Consider the following 19,205-nt stretch of genomic DNA (forward strand, 5'->3'; position numbering starts at 1 on the left):
CCTCCTGGAGCTGCGGTAACTTCTCACCACCTGGCAGCTCGTGCTTGTCGGTCACAGCCACCATAGCATTATGCACCTCAGTAAGCCCGGAGTAGCAAGAAAAGATCTAGGAGTCCCTTTCGGGACCCTCTGGGGTTAGAGGAAATGGCCACACGCTCTGCCTCTCCCCCGGTCACCGGGAGCATTCCTCCCCAGAGACGCAGCGTTCCAGAAGTGGGCATGGCCGAGATGCGGACTATATCCGGTTGGCAGACTACAGGGATCCGGAGCAGAGGCACGGTGGCCTCCAGTGATGGACAGGCGGGGAGGCCGATTGCAGCAAAAAAGCCCTCCCTTGGCCGTATTCATGTTTCCTTCAATGGCAACCAGTCGTCCTGTCCCTGCAGCTGAAAAACACCCCCATAGCATGATGCTGCTACCACCATGTTTCACTGTTGGGATTGTATTGGGCAGGTGTTGAGCAGTACCTGGTTTTCTCTACACATACCGTTTAGAATTATCATCAAAAAGGTCCATCTTCGTCTCATCAGGCCAGAGAGTCTTATTTCTCAAAGTCTAGGTGTCCTTCATGTGTTTTTTAGCAAACTATGCGGGCTTTCATATGTCTTGCACTGATGAGAAGTTTCCGTTGGGTCTTCTGCCATAAAGATGCGACTGGTGGAGGGCTGCAGTGATAGCTGACTGTGTGGAACTTTCTCTCTTCTCCCTAATGCATCTCTGGATCTCAGCCACAGTGATCTTGCTTAACCTCCCTCACCAAGGCTTTTCTCCCACTATTGCTCTGTTTGGCTGGATGGCCAGGTCTAGGAAGACTTCTGGTGTTCCCAAACTAATTACATTTAAGGATTACACGTGCTGCGCCGATTCTTTGGAATGCACTGCCTAGGTTTACACGATTAATCCCCACAGTTTTAAGCGTGCCCTAAAAACTCATTTGTTCAGATTGGCCTACCACCTCAACGAATTAACCTAACTATCCCTGTGTGGCCCATTAAAAAAACAAAATAAAACCATAATCAGGTTCCTCGCATCATGTTCTCATACACCTCTGTGTCTGTACTGCTACATACTTAGGCAGTTAACTGGTTCATGCAGCTTTACATGAACACCTGAGCCTTACACTATGGCTGGTCCGAATAACTAAAGCAATTGTTACCATCCACCTCTCGTGTCTCCCCTTTTCCTTTTGTAGTTTGTAAGTTTGCGAGCAGGGCCCTCATTCCTCTTGGTATCTATTTTGAACTGTGATTTCTGTTATGCTGTAATGTCTATTGTCTGTACAAGTCCCCTCTATAATTTGTAAAGCGCTGTGGAATATGTTGGCGCTATATAAATAAAAAATTATTATTATTATTATTATTATGGAGGCCACTGTGCTCCTATGAATCTTGAGTACTGCAGAAATTCTGTTGTAACCTTGGCCAGATCTGTGCGTTGCCACAATTCTGTCTCTGAGCTCCTTGGCCAGTTCCTTTCACCTCATGATTCTCATTTGGTCTGTCATGCACTGTGAGCTGTGAGGTCTTTTATAGACAGGTGTGTGCCTTTCCAAATCAAGTCCTATCAGTTTAATTAAACACAGCTGGCCTCCAATGAAGGAGTAGAACCATCTCAAGGAGGATCACAAGGAAATGGACAGCATGTGACTTAAATATGAGTGTCTGTGCGAAGGGTCTGAATACATATGACTAGGGTTGAGCGACTTTTCTTTTTTTAGGATTGGGTCGGGTTTTACAAAACCCGACTTTCTCAAAAGTCGGGTCGAGTGAAATCGGCCGATCCTATAGAAAAGTTGGGGTCGGCCGAAACACGAAACCCAATGCAGTGCAATGGGATACTAATGGTTCCCAGGGTCTGAAGGAGAGGAAACTCTCCTTCAGGCCCTGGGATCCATATTTAAGTGTAAAATAAAGAATAAAAATAAAAAATATTGATATACTCACCCTCGGACGCGCCCTGGTTCTAACTGGCAGCCTGCGTTCCTAAAAATGAGCAAGTGAAGGACCTTCGAAGACATCGCGGCTTGTGATTGGTCGCGTGAGCGGTCACATGAGCGGTCACGCGACCAATCACAAGCCGCGACGCGCCCTGGTTCTAACCGGCAGCCTTCCTTCCTAAGAATGAGCTCGTGAAGGACCTTAGATGACGTCGCGGCTTGTGATTGGTCGCGTGACCGCCCATGTAACCGCTCACGCGACCAATCACAAGCCGCGACGTCATCGAAGGTCCTTCATTTGCTCATTTTTAGGAACGCAGGCTGCCGGTTAGAACCAGGGCGCGTCCGAGGGTGAGTATATCAATATTTTTTATTTTTATTCTTTATTTTACACTTAAATATGGATTCCGATACCGATTCCCGATATCGCAAACATATCGGAACTCGGTATCGGAATTCCGATACCAGATCAGAAGATCGCCGACCTCATGGCCGACCCCACACAGGGGTCGGGTTTCATGAAACCCGACTTTGCCAAAAGCCGGCGACTTCTGAAAATGGCCGACCCGTTTCGCTCAACCCTACTTATGACCATGTGATATTTCAGTTTTTCATTTTTAATAAATTTGCAAAAATTTCTACATTTCTATTTTTTTTTTCAGTCAAGATGGGGTGCAGAGTGTACATTATTGAGAAAAAAATGAACTTTTTTGAATTTACCAAATGGCTGCAATGAAACAAAGAGTGAAAAATTGAAAGGGGTCTGAATACTTTCCGTACCCACTGTAGGCTTCCTGAGGAGAAGCTGATGGATCTGAGGTTAGCAGTTGTAGCATTGAAGCCGGCTTTGGAGTTGAATGTGCGCGTGTGGTGGCAAAACATGTTCCTGGTTGTGAATAACGAAGTAGCTGATGCATTATCCCGTTTTCAGTTTGTCAGGTTTTGGGATTTGGTTCCGTGGGCAGACATTGTGGCATTAAAGTGTCCCAATTGGTTGTGTACTCTACTAACAATATAGTTTTGAAATTTTGGTTTTGCTCATGATCTCAGGATTTTGTTGAAGGAAAATCGGCTTCGGCCATAACGCAGAAGATGGCGGCACTAACGTTCTTGTACAAACTACAGGGTGTAAGGGATATGACAAAAGATTTTGTGGTGAGACAGGCATTGAGGGGTTTCCGGAAGGGTGCATGTAAACGCTACTGGAGGAGACCAGTCTCATTTAAGCTAATGGAGGGGATTTTATCCTGTTTAAATAATGTATGTAACTGATTATGAGGTGTCGTTGTTCTCAGCTGCTTTCACTTTAGCCTTTTATGGCGAGTTTAGGATAAGCGAGTTGGTAAGTTCCTCTAGAAAAGCCCAGGGAAGTTGCAAGTCAGGGAAGTGAGTTTACTGAATAACAGAGTGGAGTTTTTTGAGGTGTTTTAAGACTGATCAATTTGGGCGGGGTAAGTTGATAGTGTTATATGGTATAACGGGTCATAGGTGTTGTCCGGTAAAACTGGTGGCTAAAGTTTTGCGCATAAGAGGGGGCTTCCTGGGTTCTTTGCTATGGCATGTAGATGGTTCAGCTTTATCCAGATTTCAGTTTGTTGCAATATTTTGGGAGTGTTTGGCACATTTGGGAGAAAGGCCCGATGAACATGAGTGGCACTTTTTTTCAATCGGAGCGGCGACAGAGGCGTCACGCTGGAGGTTGAGTGAGGAGTTGGTGCGGCACATTGGGTGCTGGGAGTCATCTAGGTTTAGAACTTATGTTTGTCCTTCTTTAATTACTTGGTGAGGTATAGGAGTGTGTTGTCTGTTTATGTGCCTTCTGATGGAATTGGTTGTTTTATCGTAGGTCTGTGCCTAGTTTGGATTCTCGGTCACTTGTTTTTCTGGGGGTGTTGCGAGCTGATGTTCGCCCTAACGGTCGGCAGCTCGGATAGGTTAGAACGACAGCGTCAATGAGGTGGTTGGGAATTCACGGCATGACATGGAGTAGGGCGTTGCCTGAATTTTCTTATTACAGTTGGGTGGATCGGCCCCCGGACATTTTCTTGTTGCACGTTGGCGAGATTGACATTGGCGTGAGATCTTCCCGAGAATTTATTTGAGATATTAAATTTGATATTCTGCGTCTATGGTCTTCATATTCGGGGATCATGGTGGTATTGTCAGACATTGTCTCGAGGCAAAAATGGAGATATGCAAGGTCTGTGGACAGTCTTAATAAGACTAGGATTAAGGTTAATAAAGCAGTGGCTCGGTTCGTGGATAGGAATAGTGGAATCTTGGTACGTCAATACCACAATGTCTGCCCATGGAACCAAACCTGATGAACTAAAAACTGGATAATGCGTCAACTACTTCGTTATTCAACCCAGGCACATGTTTTGCCACCACACGCACACATTCAACTCCAAACAGCGCAATACCAAATGGAGCAAGTATGCTACCACTGGAAAAGATTTTTCGGAGAGATAATTGATCGCTTGAACCACGGACAGGTTATTGTAATGAAAACACACTTTCTTGTTCTTAAATTGCAACCCCCAAAGTTCCACCGCCACTATTATTGGAAAGATTTCCAACAATGACAATTTTTTTACTAATGCCGACTCTCACCAAGTCACTGGCCAATGGCCAGCACCCCAGTGACCCTGAAAAAATGCCCCAAAACCAAATGCTCCCGCTGCATCAGTATACAATTGTAAGGCTGAAGTCAACACCATTTTGTCCATCCACAGAGAGAATCCATTGTACCTTCATAAAAAGAACTCCCCTACTGCCATGTCATCTTTTACTTCCCAACCGACTCACAAAATGCCCTGTGGACTCTATCCCCGCTGTTGCAACTGCCAAACGCCTAGAAAAAAAATCAGCCCATGGGCATAATCCGGCAAGCAAAATTGAATTTCCCCAATAACGACTAAACTTCTTTCAAACGCACTTTTTTAGCCGGCTTCAGTGCTATAACCGCTAACCTGAGATCCATCAGCTTCTCAGGAAGACTACAGCGGATACAGAAAGTTTTCAGATCCCTTTCAATTTTTCACTCTTTGTTTCATTGCAGCCATTTGGTAAATTCAAAAACGTTCATTTTTTTCTCATTAATTTACACTCTGCACCCCATCTTGACTGGAAAAAAAAGAAGTGTAGAAATTTTTAAAAAAGAAAAACCAAAATATCACATGGTCATAAGTAATCAGACCCTTTGCTCAGACACTCGTATTATAAGTCACATGCTGTCCATTTCCTTGTGATCCTCCTTGAGATGGTTCTACTCCTTCATGGAGTCCAGCTGTGTTTAATTAAACTGATAGGACTTGATTTGGAAAGGCACACACCTGTCTATATAAGACCTCACAGCTCACAGTGCATGTCAGACCAAATGAGAATCATGAGCTCAAAGGAACTGGCCAAGGAGCTCAGAGACAGAATTGTGGCAAGGCACAGATCTGGCCAAGGTTACAAAACTTTCTGCAGTAGTCAAGGTTCCTAAGAGCACAGTGGCCTCCATAATCCTTAAATGGAAGATGTTTGGGACCACCAGAAGTCTTCCTAGACCTGGCTATCCAGCCAAACTGAGCAATCGTGGGAGAAGAGCCTTGGTGAGAGAGGTAAAGAAGAACCCCAAGATCACTGTGGCTGAGCTCCAGAGATGCAGTAGGAAGATGGGAAAAAGTTCCACAAAGTCAACTATCACTGCAGCCCTCCACCAGTCGGACCTTTATGGCAGAGTGGCCAGACAGAAGCCTCTCCTCAGTGCAAGACATATGAAAGCCTGCATAGAGTTTGCTAAATAAAACACATGAAGGACTCCCAGACTATGAGAAAAAAGATTCTCTGGTCTGATGAGATGAAGATAGACCTTTTTGGTGATAATTCTAAGCGGTATGTGTGGAGAAAACCAGGCACTGCTCATCACCTGCCCAATACAATCCCAACAGTGAAACATGGTGGTGGCAGCATCATGCTCTGGGGGTGTTTTTCAGCTGCAGGGACAGGATGACTTGTTGTCATTGAAGGAAACATGAATGCGGCCAAGTACAGAGATATCCTGGATGAAAACCTCTTCCAGAGTGCTCTGGACCTCAGACTTGGCCGAAGGTTCACGTTCCAACAAGACAATGACCCCAAGCACACAGCTAAAATAATAAAGGAGTGGCTTCAGAACAACTCTGTGACCATTCTTGACTGGCCCAGCCAGAGCCCTGACCTAAACCCAATTGAGCATCTCTGGAGAGACCTGAAAATGGCTGTCCACCAACGTTCACCATCCAACCTGACGGAACTGGAGAGGATCTGCAAGGAAGAATGGCAGAAGATCTCCAAATCCAGGTGTGGAAAACTTGTTGCATCATTCCCAAGAAGACTCATGGCTGTACTAGCTCAAAAGATGCTACTACTCAATACGGAGCAAAGGGTCTGAATACTTATGACCATGCGATATTTCAGTTTTTCTTTTTTAATAAATTTGCAAAAATGTATACATTTGTTTTTTTTTTTTTTTGCAGTCAAGATAGGGTGCAGAGTGTACAGTAATGTGAAAAATGAACTTTTTAAATTTACCAAATGGCTGCAATGAAACAAAGTGTGAAAAATGTAAAGGAGTCTGAATACTTTCCGTACCCACTGTATTAGCCTGTATGTAAATGTAAATAAATATTTACTGTATTTATTTGTTGTGAGTTCCATTTGTTGCCCGCATCCCTGTTTGGTTATGCACATATTTAATAAAAGCCCCGTAGAATGTAAGCCCACAAGGACAGGGTCCTCTCCCCTCTGTACCAGTCTGTCACTGTAAACCTGCTTACTGTAATCGATATCTATAACCCTGTATGTAACCCCTTCTCATGTACAGCACCATGGAATTAATGGTGCTATATAAAAATAATAATAAAAGGCTGCTGTGGCCATTTAATCCAAGTCGCAAGCAGTCCTGTGACTTATTTCCGCGTGTAGTGGGATAGGGGGGAGCGTGTTTATGGGTGGACGGTATAATGAGGAGGACCAAATACCTCTTAACTTGTCATGCCGGTTTCCTATTAGGTACCATAGTGGGAGAGCAGTCGGTCTAATCCTCTTATTTGCTTTCTTTGCACAGAGGGAGTTACATTGAGACCAAACTGTCTGGAGAAATGTATCCTGTCCTGTTTCTGGGGCTGCAGTGTACAGAAAGTGCAGGAGGCTCTGCAGAAGCATGTGTATTGCTGCCAGATACAGACCCCCGGAGTATTGGAGGACGCCCTGTATAGTGAGTACTTCTACAAGGAGCAGCATGTGTATCCTTTTCTAACTACCGGTAATAGTGAGCACAGCTCTGGAGTATAATACAGGATGTAACTCAAAATCGGTAATGTAATGTATGTACACAGTGACTGCACCAGCAGAATAATGAGTGCAGCTCTGGGGTATAATACAGGATGTAACTCAGGATCAGTAATGTAATGTATGTACACAGTGATTGCACCAGCAGAATAGTGAGTGCAGCTCTGGGGTATAATACAGGATGTAACTCAGGATCAGTAATGTAATATATGTACACAGTGACTGCACCAGCAGAATAGTGAGCACAGCTCTGGAGTATAATACAGGATGTAACTCAAAATCGGTAATGTAATGTATGTACACAGTGACTGCACCAGCAGAATAATGAGTGCAGCTCTGGGGTATAATACAGGATGTAACTCAAAATCGGTAATGTAATGTATGTACACAGTGACTGCACCAGCAGAATAATGAGTGCAGCTCTGGGGTATAATACAGGATGTAACTCAGGATCAGTAATGTAATGTATGTACACAGTGATTGCACCAGCAGAATAGTGAGTACAGCTCTGGGGTATAATACAGGATGTAACTCAGGATCAGTAATGTAATGTAAGTACACAGTGATTGCACCAGCAGAATAGTGAGTGCAGCTCTGGGGTATAATACAGGATGTAACTCAGGATCAGTAATGTAATATATGTACACAGTGACTGCACCAGTAGAATAGGGAGTGCAGCTCTGGAATATAATACAGGATGTAACTCAGGATCAGTAATGTATGTACACAGAATAGTGAGTGCAGCTCTGGGGTATAATACAGAATGTAACTCCGGATCAGTAGTGTAATGTATGTACACAGTGACTGCACCAGCAGAATAGTGAGTGCAGCTCTGGAGTATAATACAGGATGTAACTCAGGATCAGTAATGTAATGTATGTACACAGCGATTGCACCAGCAGAATAGTGAGCGTAATACAGGAGGTAACTCAGGATCATTAATGTAATGTATGTATATAGTGACAGCACCAGCATAATAGTGAGTGCAGCTCTGGGGTATAATACAGGATGTAGCTCAGGATCTGTAATGTATGTACACAGAATAGTGAGTGCAGCTCTGGGGTATAATACAGGATGTAACTCAGGATCAGTAATGTAATGCATGTACACAGTGTCTGCATCAGCAGAATAGTGAGTGCAGCTCTGGAATATAATACAGGATGTAACTCAGGATCAGTAATGTATGTACACAGAATAGTGAGTGCAGCTCTGGGGTATAATACAGGATGTAACTCAGGATCAGTACAGGATAAGTAATGTAATGTATGGATGCATTATTCTGCAATATTTATGCTGCTGTGATACAATACAAAAATCATGATATTTGGTAAGATTTCTGCTTTTCTACCGTTTGGCCACTAAGTGGCGCTGTTTGGCAGCTAGTTGAACACAGTTTGTGAATGGCTTTTAGAGATTGTTCTGTAGATCTCTTGGACCTTATAACACGTCTATGTGGTTTTTGTCAAAAAAACATAGTCATTGTATATTAAAAAAACTCTGAATATTTTTAATTTTGCTTCTTTTTTAAGCCTCAACTTCTCTTCTTGCTGTCAGTAAATAGAGAGATGATTTATTTTTATTTTTTAAACGTTGCTTTGATTCATCACAAGTACATGTTTGTTTTCCGTATTGTTGTCGCGGCTTGTGTCCTTTTACCATTTGCGGCCTCATTATTTGGGTGATGACTGCTGAGAGTATGATCATGACTCAGCAGTGACCGTATCATGGGAGGAACGGCCATTTAGTTATGGGGAAACTGGACAAAAGAGGATTCCTGACATTCACCCTTTACTGGAAAAATGTGTGTAATCCAGGCAGTGCTGAGCTGAGGACATTTTGGACAGTATGGCCGTTTTTGATGATATTTTGTGCCTCACTGTAAGATATTTGATGGCTCGCGTTGCATCGGTACTATATTATATGGAAAGATCTCTGCTTAACAGTGAACATCCGTGTCTCCATCCAGAGACTGTACATACCCAGGAATAGGTGAAGGTTTATTATAAGAGTATGCGGTATAGACAAACCTCCGTGAGATAAAAGCATCTGCAGCACATCGTCTGCTGTAGTGACTGTTTGCTGCAATGTGTCAGTGCAGGTAAATTGTAGCAGTCATTGTCACATGTACAGTTATAGCTGTTGATCTGTGCAGCTTTTCAGCCAGAATGTTTTCATTCACTAACAGTAAGCAGAAATTATAAAAATGGCTATATACAAAGTATGTCAAAAAGTTGCAGAACTTTTCAGTCTACAATACTTAAGTTTTAAACTGGTAACCTTTGGTGCAAAAGTCATGGATGGTGACAGGTTGTCATTGGAGAAACTTTGCTGAAATGAGCGGCGCCAAACGGTTGAACAACAAACACATCCATTATTTTGGTATCAGTGGGTAACATTATGTCTTGATATGGGTGAAGCTATATGTAGTTACTGTTCCCCTTTAAGAGTGAAAATACTATACCTGTTCTCAGGTGACTTCAAATAAAGGAGTCCGGTGTGCGTACATGAGGAATAACACTATTTCTGGCCATTATATGACTCGTATTTTGCATTTTTCACCTCTTTTCCCTTCTTTCTCTAATATTCACTTGTCTCTGAACTAGTAGGTGGAGCCTACCTGTTCTGATATCCCCCATACACGGCACATAGAGGCGTGAGGGATTCCTGGAGGACAATATACAGCGTTACTGAGCAGTGTAGCTGTGAATCCAGGTATGGATGAGATAAAACACTTACTAGAAAGCTGCAATCTGATCCGTCTTTGATAGACCAGTCAGTATTGGACACAGATAACCACAGACATGAGTACTCCTGTCTTCATGTAGCCCGTGTACAACAGCAACAGCAAGGACATTATCCAGCAGTACTGAGCAGTGTTACTAGTAATCCAGCTCTGGGGGTGGAATAAACACTTACTAGAAAGCATGAGCACAATCTCTGCCTGTTTTCTGTGTGCTGTAATCTGATTCCTCAGTGAACTGGTAGTCCCTCTTGGTAAGATTTTTTTTTTCAGAGCCAATGATGAGTTCAGAAGAAAGGAGAAGAGGTTCAGAGGTGGAGAATGAAGCAGAATTCTCTGATACAATTTTACAAAGTCTTATATTTGCTTGTACTATTTGATTTTCTTGAAAGTTTATTGAAACAACAGTGACCATTTATCCTTTACAAAACAAACAAACTTGGATGCACACTAGGCCCCCGGGAATTCAGGGAGCACACCAGTCACTGAGCCACGTATCGCACTAACCACTGTTCCTTTGTGTCAGCGTTGTGGTGCAGTGAGTAAGACCCTCCTCTCTTAATCACCATCTGCCGCTAACGTGGTGAACGCAGCATTTTCCTGAACACTGATTCAGCGTGCAGAAACAAAGCAAGGAGGAAATATTAATTCAGCTGGCAGAGGACAACAAGATGGAGGATTTTGGCCCGGTGCCCCGGACTCGTTATCCTCTCGTAGTCCTGCTGACAATGTCTGATGTGGATGACCGGGAGTTCTACCCCATTGTAAGTCTGCCCTCATGATTGATGATTGCATATGGCCGCCCTCCGCTCTGAGATTTCCTCCTTGTATTTACTGGATGAAGATCAGTAAGTTGTGGTTTGTTGCTCTCGAGTCGCATTTCATCATGGTGATATAAAGGGAAGCCCCGGAGTCAATGGTTTTCATATTTTCACCTCCATTATAGAAAGTCCCTGTCTTTCCTCCTCTGACTGATCTGCTTGTTTTGATGCCTCACCTGTTGTGTGAATCGCAATGTTAATGCTTCTCACAGCTGAGGGTTTGCTACAGTTGTTTCCAGGCTATCCAGTCCATTATGACCTTTGCGTTCTGCACCGATACATTGTAGCAAGACATAAATGTGCGGCTGATGTGCAGCATACTGGATGCAAGGATTCGGTCTGTATAGAATTCTGTGTGCAAATCTCGACGTTTCCATTTTCTCACAGCAAACTGAGATCTTGAAACCAAATTTCCAGGCAGGTTTCCATTGTCAGGTTCAACTTCTCACAGCTGAGCGTTTGCTACAGTTGTATCCAGGCTATATGACCTCATGATGTTTCAAGATAGAAGGGAATATTGCTTAGACTGGATGCAATTGTCGCACACCTTCAGCTGTGACAAGTATTACATCCGTCCAGATTTTCAGCGTCTGGATGTGTCTACTCGCTGACAGTCGGATCACTAGGCAGGTTTCAAGCTCCATTTTCAACCTAGCACTTCTCACAGCTGGGCATTTGTTACAGCTGCATCCAGGCTATACAATCCTCTGTGAGCTCATCACTCTCCAAGACAAAAGGCAGGCATTGATACTGATACCTGTGTTCATCCTGGGCCTCCTGATTCATGAACAGATTGCACAGCTTTAGTTCTACATAACATTGAGGAGGGATAAAGTGGGGTGACAACCCCTATGATCACTGACCTGACTGCCATGGAGGGTTGTCACCCCAGCCGGAGGAACTTAGCAGACGTGGTAAACTTTGTCGCAGTCGGTCACGTGACCCTCGTCTGTGTGCGATTTTGACCCTAACGATCCATCACACCTCTTCGTTTTTGGACTTGTTCTCCTGAAATCCGAGCTGTAGGAGACAACGGCGGAATTTGGCATTGTGCTGACACAGCCGTTTCCCGGTGAGCGGCAGGAACTTGGGTGGAGCAGCGTCCATTAAACACCACGTGGAGGTGATTTCCAGCTTCCCTTTATTGCTGGCTGCTTTATTCCACGTTTTCCAGCAGATTTGATTGGAGTCTAAACTTAACCCTGAAGCTGAATACTCAATTTTTCGGGTTCTGAAAAGTTCTGCAACTTTCTAATGAACTTTACATTTTCACTTTTTTTTTTTAGCCAGATCCCTGTTGTCAAAGAAAGGAAACATTGTGTTACAGGAAAGTTATATTCCAAGCTTATTACTCATTACTGTACACCTAAAAGCTAAAAATAAAACCTGTCCAGGCCAAGTCCTGCTCACACAGCTGCAGTTTGTTACAGTGTATCACCTAGAGATAATAATCCATGAGCTATAACAAGTTTTCTTTGTCTTCCATAATGTTCGACACATGACGTATTACCCAATGTACCCCTTTAAGTGTTTACACTGGTCATCTTCTTACAGGTGGCCATGCTCACCATCATTCATGTCCCGGACAGAAGTTATAGGATGCCCTGCAGGATAATGTACCAGTATCTGCTGACTGCACAAGGTCAATTCTATGACCTAAAGGTAAGGATATTTCAGGCTTGGTGGTAGTCACTTGGCTTTGCAGAGTTTAAGAAATCCCTGGTCTTCACCCTTGGACTGCAAGACAAGGGCCCCTGGGTTATGTCTGCGGTGTAGCTGCTTACTGGGAGAGGGAGCTGAGCGCTGGAGTGGTGTAGTGTCAGTTCATCTGCTGATTGGAGCTGTGGGATTAAACTTGGCAAGTCAGGTCCGAACCCGAGAGGCAGAGTCAAGGACAAAGTCCCATCCCAGTGCATAGTCAGCCTAGGGGTGTCAAACATTTTCTGGTTTGCTGATCAGCTATTGTGCCTGGCCAGTTACCCAGACCACCAGAATGGTTTCTACAGCTGTCCTCCTTACTGATGGTCTCTTAGAAATAAGTGGCGGTACCTGACAGGTTCAGTGCAGAAATGGGTGTAGGTATGTGTTATGCCACAGAGCTGACTTTGTCACAGAGTCCAGTGCAGAGCTGGCAGCTGTACGGCAGGCTTGACTCATCGATATAGCAGAGCTGAGTTTGTCATAGAGTCCAATCCAGGGCTGACATCGGCATAACAGGGTCATCCAACAAAGTAATACAAGTAGTAGAGCTTGGTTTGTAACAGAATCCAAGGCAGAACTGGCCATCAGAATAGCGGAGCTACCCAGCAATGTAGCAGAGCTGGTTTTGTCACAAGGCAACATTGGACAGTGGTATAGCAGAAATGGGTTTGTCTGGAGGTTAATGACTTAAGGAATCAGTTCACGATAGCACCACTAACATCACCTACCTGAATAGTCAGGCAGCGTGCCGCCCCCTGAGCCTGCTAATGCAGCCTGCAAGCAAGATCTGTCCGTAGTGCTCTATCCCGACATGGCAGCCTGAAGAGCAGAGGAAGCCAACAGCAGAAGGATGGAGATGCATTACCTGGCCCTGGATCCAGGAGGGGCGTGTAACAGTGTGTGTATATATAATCAATAAATATATATACATAACACAGACCCTTTATTCTAATTTTGGACATTACCTTTTAGAGCAGAATTTGCTATGACCCGTATATTTTTTACTTCTAGCAACTTTACATGTCTGTGAGTGATCACGCAGCGGAGACCGCAGAGGCCGGGGCGGAGGACATCTCCAGAGATAAAGAACTGCTGGAGAAGTTGGGGATATCCGAGGAGGAGCTGCAGGAGAACAACGCCAAGGACTGTGTTGTGTGCCAGAACGACTCTGTCAATTGGGTACTGTTACCATGTCGGCACGTGTGCCTGTGTGATGGCTGCCTACTGCGCTTCCAGCATTGCCCAATATGCCGGCAATTTGTTCAAGAAACGTTCCCTTTACGTAGCGAGACAGATCCAACTGAGTCCTAAACTGTAAGCAGCAAGACCACATACAGTGCACACTTCCTAATGACAAATATTCCTCACTGGCCACCTGTGAATGTCATTTAAAAAAAAAAATTGTTCTAAAATTCGATGCAGATTTCTCTATCGTGGCCGAAATCCTTCTGTCTGATACAAAGCTGAAATCCGCTTCACAGGTAAACAGGTAAATGGTAAAATTGTATCTGCCTGCAGCTGCCACTAGGGGAGCTCTCTGCACACCGTTTACATGTGGTTCTAAGGCAGAGGTCCCCAACCTTTTTGACCTTGAGAGCCACATTCAGCACTGAGAGAGGGTTGCGAGCCACATTTATCTCTGAGAGAGGGTCATGAGCAACATCCTGCTTAAGTCCCCCTCAAAGTCGTGTCAACCAAAGCCACCATTATGGGTATAATGATAACCAAAGCTTTTCCACAGAAATCACTCCAAAGCAGTACACTGAGATCCGGGGGTTCCCACAAAGCCCCAATTCAGTATTATCCCATCAAGGACTCCCAACATTCTGTTGTATCCAGCTTCAAGAACCTCATCTAACAGGTACTATCATCCTCCAGAGTACCATACCTAAAACATCTTTAAACCCCAGTATATGTGCATCCAGATCTTATCTTCTGTGCGGGGTACTCAAATATTCACAATTTTGAGATGTGCTCTTCATACCTGTTTGCTAGACCTGGAGCTAATGCACCAAGCTGGCAGACAGTCGCGAGCCACAATTCCTGGGACCGCGAGCCACATGTGGCTCCCAAGCTACAGGTTGGGGACCCCTGTTCTAAGGGATTCTATGACGTTTGCCGGCAGTGTGATAACATAATAAATTAAACATAATTCACCTTTTTAAATCATCCACTGTTCCATTGCTGCATATACTCTAGTCCTCACAGGTCCATGTTTTTGTAATTGCTGCAGCCAATCACTGGCCTCAGGTGATGCTTGCAAGGTTTGCATGAAACTTTGGAGACCAGTGATTGGCTGCAGCGGTCGAGTGAAGGATGTATGGCACGTAACCAGCTTCAGGATCCACGGGGACTTCAGGAGCAAGGGATAGGTGTTAAGTTGCTGATTCTTGGGTTGTGGACCTGCACTAATCCTGAGAATGGGGCTCTGGAGTCCTCCATTGGAATATTGCAAGTATGCACGTCACCGCTCCATTCATTGACTATGGGAGTGATAGCAGAAAACAGAGCTTCTCTATGTCCATAAGCCACATGTACATGCAGTGGTGGTGTGCATGCTTACATTACTCCAATGCAGACTCCAGTGGTCTGACACCCAGCATTCAGAAAATTATCACTATATGGATGGACTAGGTGTTTCCAGCCAGCTAACGCTCGGCACGCTCATTGCTATCTAATTAACGCTGCTGGTGATTAAACTAAAGTAAATAATTACAACATTCAATAGCGCTTACGCAGGTGGTAAATTAACGTGTGGTAATGGGTGTGGACGGAGCCTCGTGTGGTAATGTGTGGGGACGGAGCCTCTTGTGGTAATGTGTGGGGACGGAGCCTCGTGTGGTAATGTGTGAGGACGGAGCGTCGTGTGGTAATGTGTGGGGACGGAGCCTCATGTGGTAATGTGTGGGGGGACGGAGCATCGTGTGGTAATGTGTGGGGGCGGGATTGTGTGTGGTAATGTGGGGGGCGGGATTATGTGTGGTGATGTGGGGGCGGAGCTACTGTGCAGGAGGCGGGATTAGCAAGTAATCACGATGCCTCTTATATATATATAGACTAGCTGAAGAGCCCGGCGTTGCCTGGGCATAGTAAATATCTGTGGTTAGTTATAGCACGTCACTTCTCTTATTTTCCCATCACGCCTCTCATTTTCCCAATCACATCTTTAATTTTCCCCCTCACATCTCTCATTTTCTCCCTCACACCTCTCATTTTCTCCCTCACTCCTCTCATTCCCGCCTAACACTTGTCCTTTCGACCTCACATCTGTCATTTTCCGATCACTACACTATTTTCCCTCACTCCTCTCATTTTGCACTCACACCTTTTCATTTTCACCTCACACCTCTCATTTTCACCTCAGTATATACATGTTTGTCATCTCCCTTATATATAGTATACACCTGTATGTCATCTCCTGTATATAGTATATACCTGTATGTCATCTCCCCTGTATATAGTATATACCTGCTGTGTGTCATCTCCCCTGTATATAGTACATACCTGTATGTCATCTCCTATATATAGTATATACCTGTATGTCATCTCCTATATATAGTATATACCTGTATGTCATCTTCTCCTATATATAGTATATACCTGTATGTCATCTTCTATATATAGTATATACCTGTATGTCATCTCCTGTATATAGTATATACCTGTGTGTCATCTCCCCTGTATATAGTATATATCTGTGTGTCATCTCCTCCTGTATATAGTATATACCTGTATGTCATCTTCTATATATAGCATATACCTGTATGTCATCTCCTCCTGTATATAGTATATACCTGTAGGTAATCTGCTCCTGTATATAGTATATACCTGTGTCATCTCCTCCTGTATATAGTATGTACCTGTATGTCATCTCCTCCTTTATATAGTATATACCTGTGTGTCATCTCTCCTGTATATAGTATATATCTGTGTGTCATCTCCCCTGTATATAGTATATACCTGTGTGATCTCCTGTATTAGACCTCGTTAACACGTTATTTGCTCAGTATTTTTACCTCAGTATTTGTAAGATAAATTGGCAGCCTGATAAATCCCCAGCCAACAGGAAGCCCTCCCCCTGGCAGTATATATTAGCTCACACATACACATAATAGACAGGTCATGTGACTGACAGCTGCCGTATTTCCTATATGGTACATTTGTTGCTCTTGTAGTTTGTCTGCTTATTAATCAGATTTTTATTTTTGAAGGATAATACCAGACTTGTGTGTGTTTTAGGGCGAGTTTCGTTTGTCAAGTTGTGTGTGTTGAGTTGTGTGTGGCGACATGCATGTAGCGACTTTTGTGAGATGAGTTTTGTGTGGCAACATGCGTGTAGCAACTTTTTGTGTGTCGAGTTGCATGTGACAGGTTAGTGTAGCAAGTTGTGTGCAGCAAGTTTTGCGCATGGCGAGTTTTGCGCGTGGTGAGTTTTATGTCTGGTGCCTTTTGAGTATGTGCAAGTTTTGTGTGAGGCAACTTTTGCAGGTGTTGCAAATTTTGTGCATGTGGCAATTTTTCCGCATGTGCAAGTTTTGCGTGTGGCGAGTTTTCCATGAGGTGAGTTTTGCACTTGTGGCGAGTTTTGCGTGAGCCTAGTTTTTGCATGTGGCGAGTTTTGCGCGTGGTGAGTTTTGAGCGGCGACTTTTGTGTTTCGACTTTTATGTGGCGAGGTTGGTGTATGTGTGGTGAAATGTGTGCTGAGGGTGGTATATGTGTTCAAGCACGTGGTAGTGTGTGGCGCATTTTGTGTGTGTGTTCATATAGCCATGTGTGGTGAGTATCTCATGTCGGGGCCCCACTTTAGCAACTGATCGGTATATACTCTTTGGCGCCATCGCTCTCATTCTTTAAGTCCCCCTTGTTCACATCTGGCAGCTGTCAATTTGCCTCCTACACTTTTCCTTTCACTTTTCCCCATTATGTAGATAGGGGAAAAATAGTTTGGTGAATTGGAAAGCGCGGAGTTAAAATTTCACCTCACAACATAGCCTATGACGCTCTCAGGGTCCAGACGTGTGCCTGTGCAAAACTTTGTGGCTGTAGCTGCGACGCCTCCAACACTTTCCATTTCACTTTTTCCCCATTATGTAGATAGGGGCAAAATTGTTTGGTGAGTTGGAAAGCGCGGGGTTAAAATTTCACCTCACAACATAGCCTATGACGCTCTCGGGGTCCAGACGTGTGACTGTGCAAAATTTTGTTGCTGTAGCTGCGACGCTTCCAACACTTTTCCTTTCACATTTTTCCACATTATGTAGATAGGGGCAAAATTGTTTGGTGAATTGGAACGCGCGGGGTTAAAATTTCGCATCACAATATAGCCTGTGATGCTCTCGGGGTCCAGACGTGTGACTGTGCAAAATTTTGTGGCTGTAGCTGCGACGGTGCAGATGCCAATCCCGGACATACATACATACATACATACACACATAAACACACACATTCAGCTTTATATAGTAGATGAGATGACCCTTTTAAACTGCATAGTAAAGCGTTTTCAGTGAGCTCCCTCTAGTGGTGGCTGCAGGCATCTTGGAATTTTATTTTTAAACTGCGGAGGGGAATGGTAACGATGTATCAGAAAAAGAGAATTCTGGGCACTAAGAAGATATATTAAGAAATGAATCGGCATGGAATGACTGATAATCTCTGATGGGGACGAGTCCAGGACCCTGGAGGAAGTGTGTAATATGCACAAGATTTACTCCTTAGAATAGAGGAACTTCTGGTTTGTGCAGTAGCATCTTATGGACGAGTCAGCGTCACTATGGCATGGGCACTAACCATATTTATTTATCAAGATTTTATTCCATATTATTCCTAACATGTTGCACAGTGTGCATGGAAGCCTATGCTGCTCGTTAGAGTGTAAGCTCCTTGTGTAAGGGCAGATACTAAGTGACACATTCCCTGTGCTTCCGGCCATGATGTCGTGCTATAAAGATCACTGTGTTTGCTCTCTTGCCTTTTATTGTGAAAAAAGGAAACAAAATCACTTCCCACTGATATCAATATAGAAACCATATATTTAATGAAGTCCGTCAGGCTCACATTGCCTTATATTTAGGGAAAAAACATTAACCACCGTTCTATTTTATCGATATAAAAATAAAAAAATCTCCAACCTTCCAATATAATTTGTGGTTCCATTCCCCCACCATTTGTAAAACCTCTGCTTGCCGTCAGTAACATTCTGGTTTACATCCATAGGTTGAAGACATGTACAGACCTTTTCATTACAATTTTGCAAAAATTGTATCTTGCCCGTCAATCTTCTTTTGTGGGCAGAAACAGCCCTACCGAATGGAAAAAATTCTATACAAAAAAATTGTAAAATTATTCCTTAAAGGGGTTATTGAGGGTTAGAAAAAGCTGTTTCCAAAAAAACAGCGCCACCCGTTTACAGGTAATGTCTGACATTGCAGCTGGGATTTATTTGATTGAATTGTGTAAAGTTGTATTACCATACCCATCCTGTATACAGGGGTGGCGCTGTTTTTGAACAAAGGCAGCAATGTTTTTGTAATCCAGGACGACCCCTTTAATAAATCAAAGCCCCACTTCTTTCAGGAAGAGACTGGTAGAAGTGGTGCGGTCCCAGGTCACTATAGATCATAGCTCCTGTGCGCCCGTCGTTCATCTCCGTTGTGTCGGCCCCTCCGAGTCTTTATGTTTCACATGATT

General features: G+C 43.9%; 1 protein-coding gene across 2 annotated transcripts in view; it reads left to right on the top strand.

Moving 5' to 3' along the window:
• CGRRF1 (cell growth regulator with ring finger domain 1) overlaps positions 1–18,777 on the top strand; it is a 31,565-nt gene extending 12,788 nt beyond the window's left edge. Inside the window, exons 3-7 of one of the 2 annotated variants that reach the window (XR_011315187.1) lie at positions 7,032–7,209; positions 10,612–10,759; positions 12,371–12,478; positions 13,529–14,082; positions 14,619–18,777. Coding sequence is in view for 1 of the 2 variants with exons in the window: in XM_069738634.1 (XP_069594735.1) it covers positions 7,032–7,209; positions 10,612–10,759; positions 12,371–12,478; positions 13,529–13,828 (734 nt within the window). In the remaining variant the exon portion in view is untranslated. Of the gene's footprint in view, positions 1–7,031; positions 7,210–10,611; positions 10,760–12,370; positions 12,479–13,528 lie in introns of both variants that reach the window. The other variant, XM_069738634.1, reaches the window with a different exon arrangement.
• Positions 18,778–19,205: the final 428 nt, after the last annotated feature.

The sequence above is a fragment of the Ranitomeya imitator genome, chromosome 1 (genome assembly GCF_032444005.1).
Source record: "Ranitomeya imitator isolate aRanImi1 chromosome 1, aRanImi1.pri, whole genome shotgun sequence".
NCBI lineage: Eukaryota > Metazoa > Chordata > Amphibia > Anura > Dendrobatidae > Ranitomeya > Ranitomeya imitator.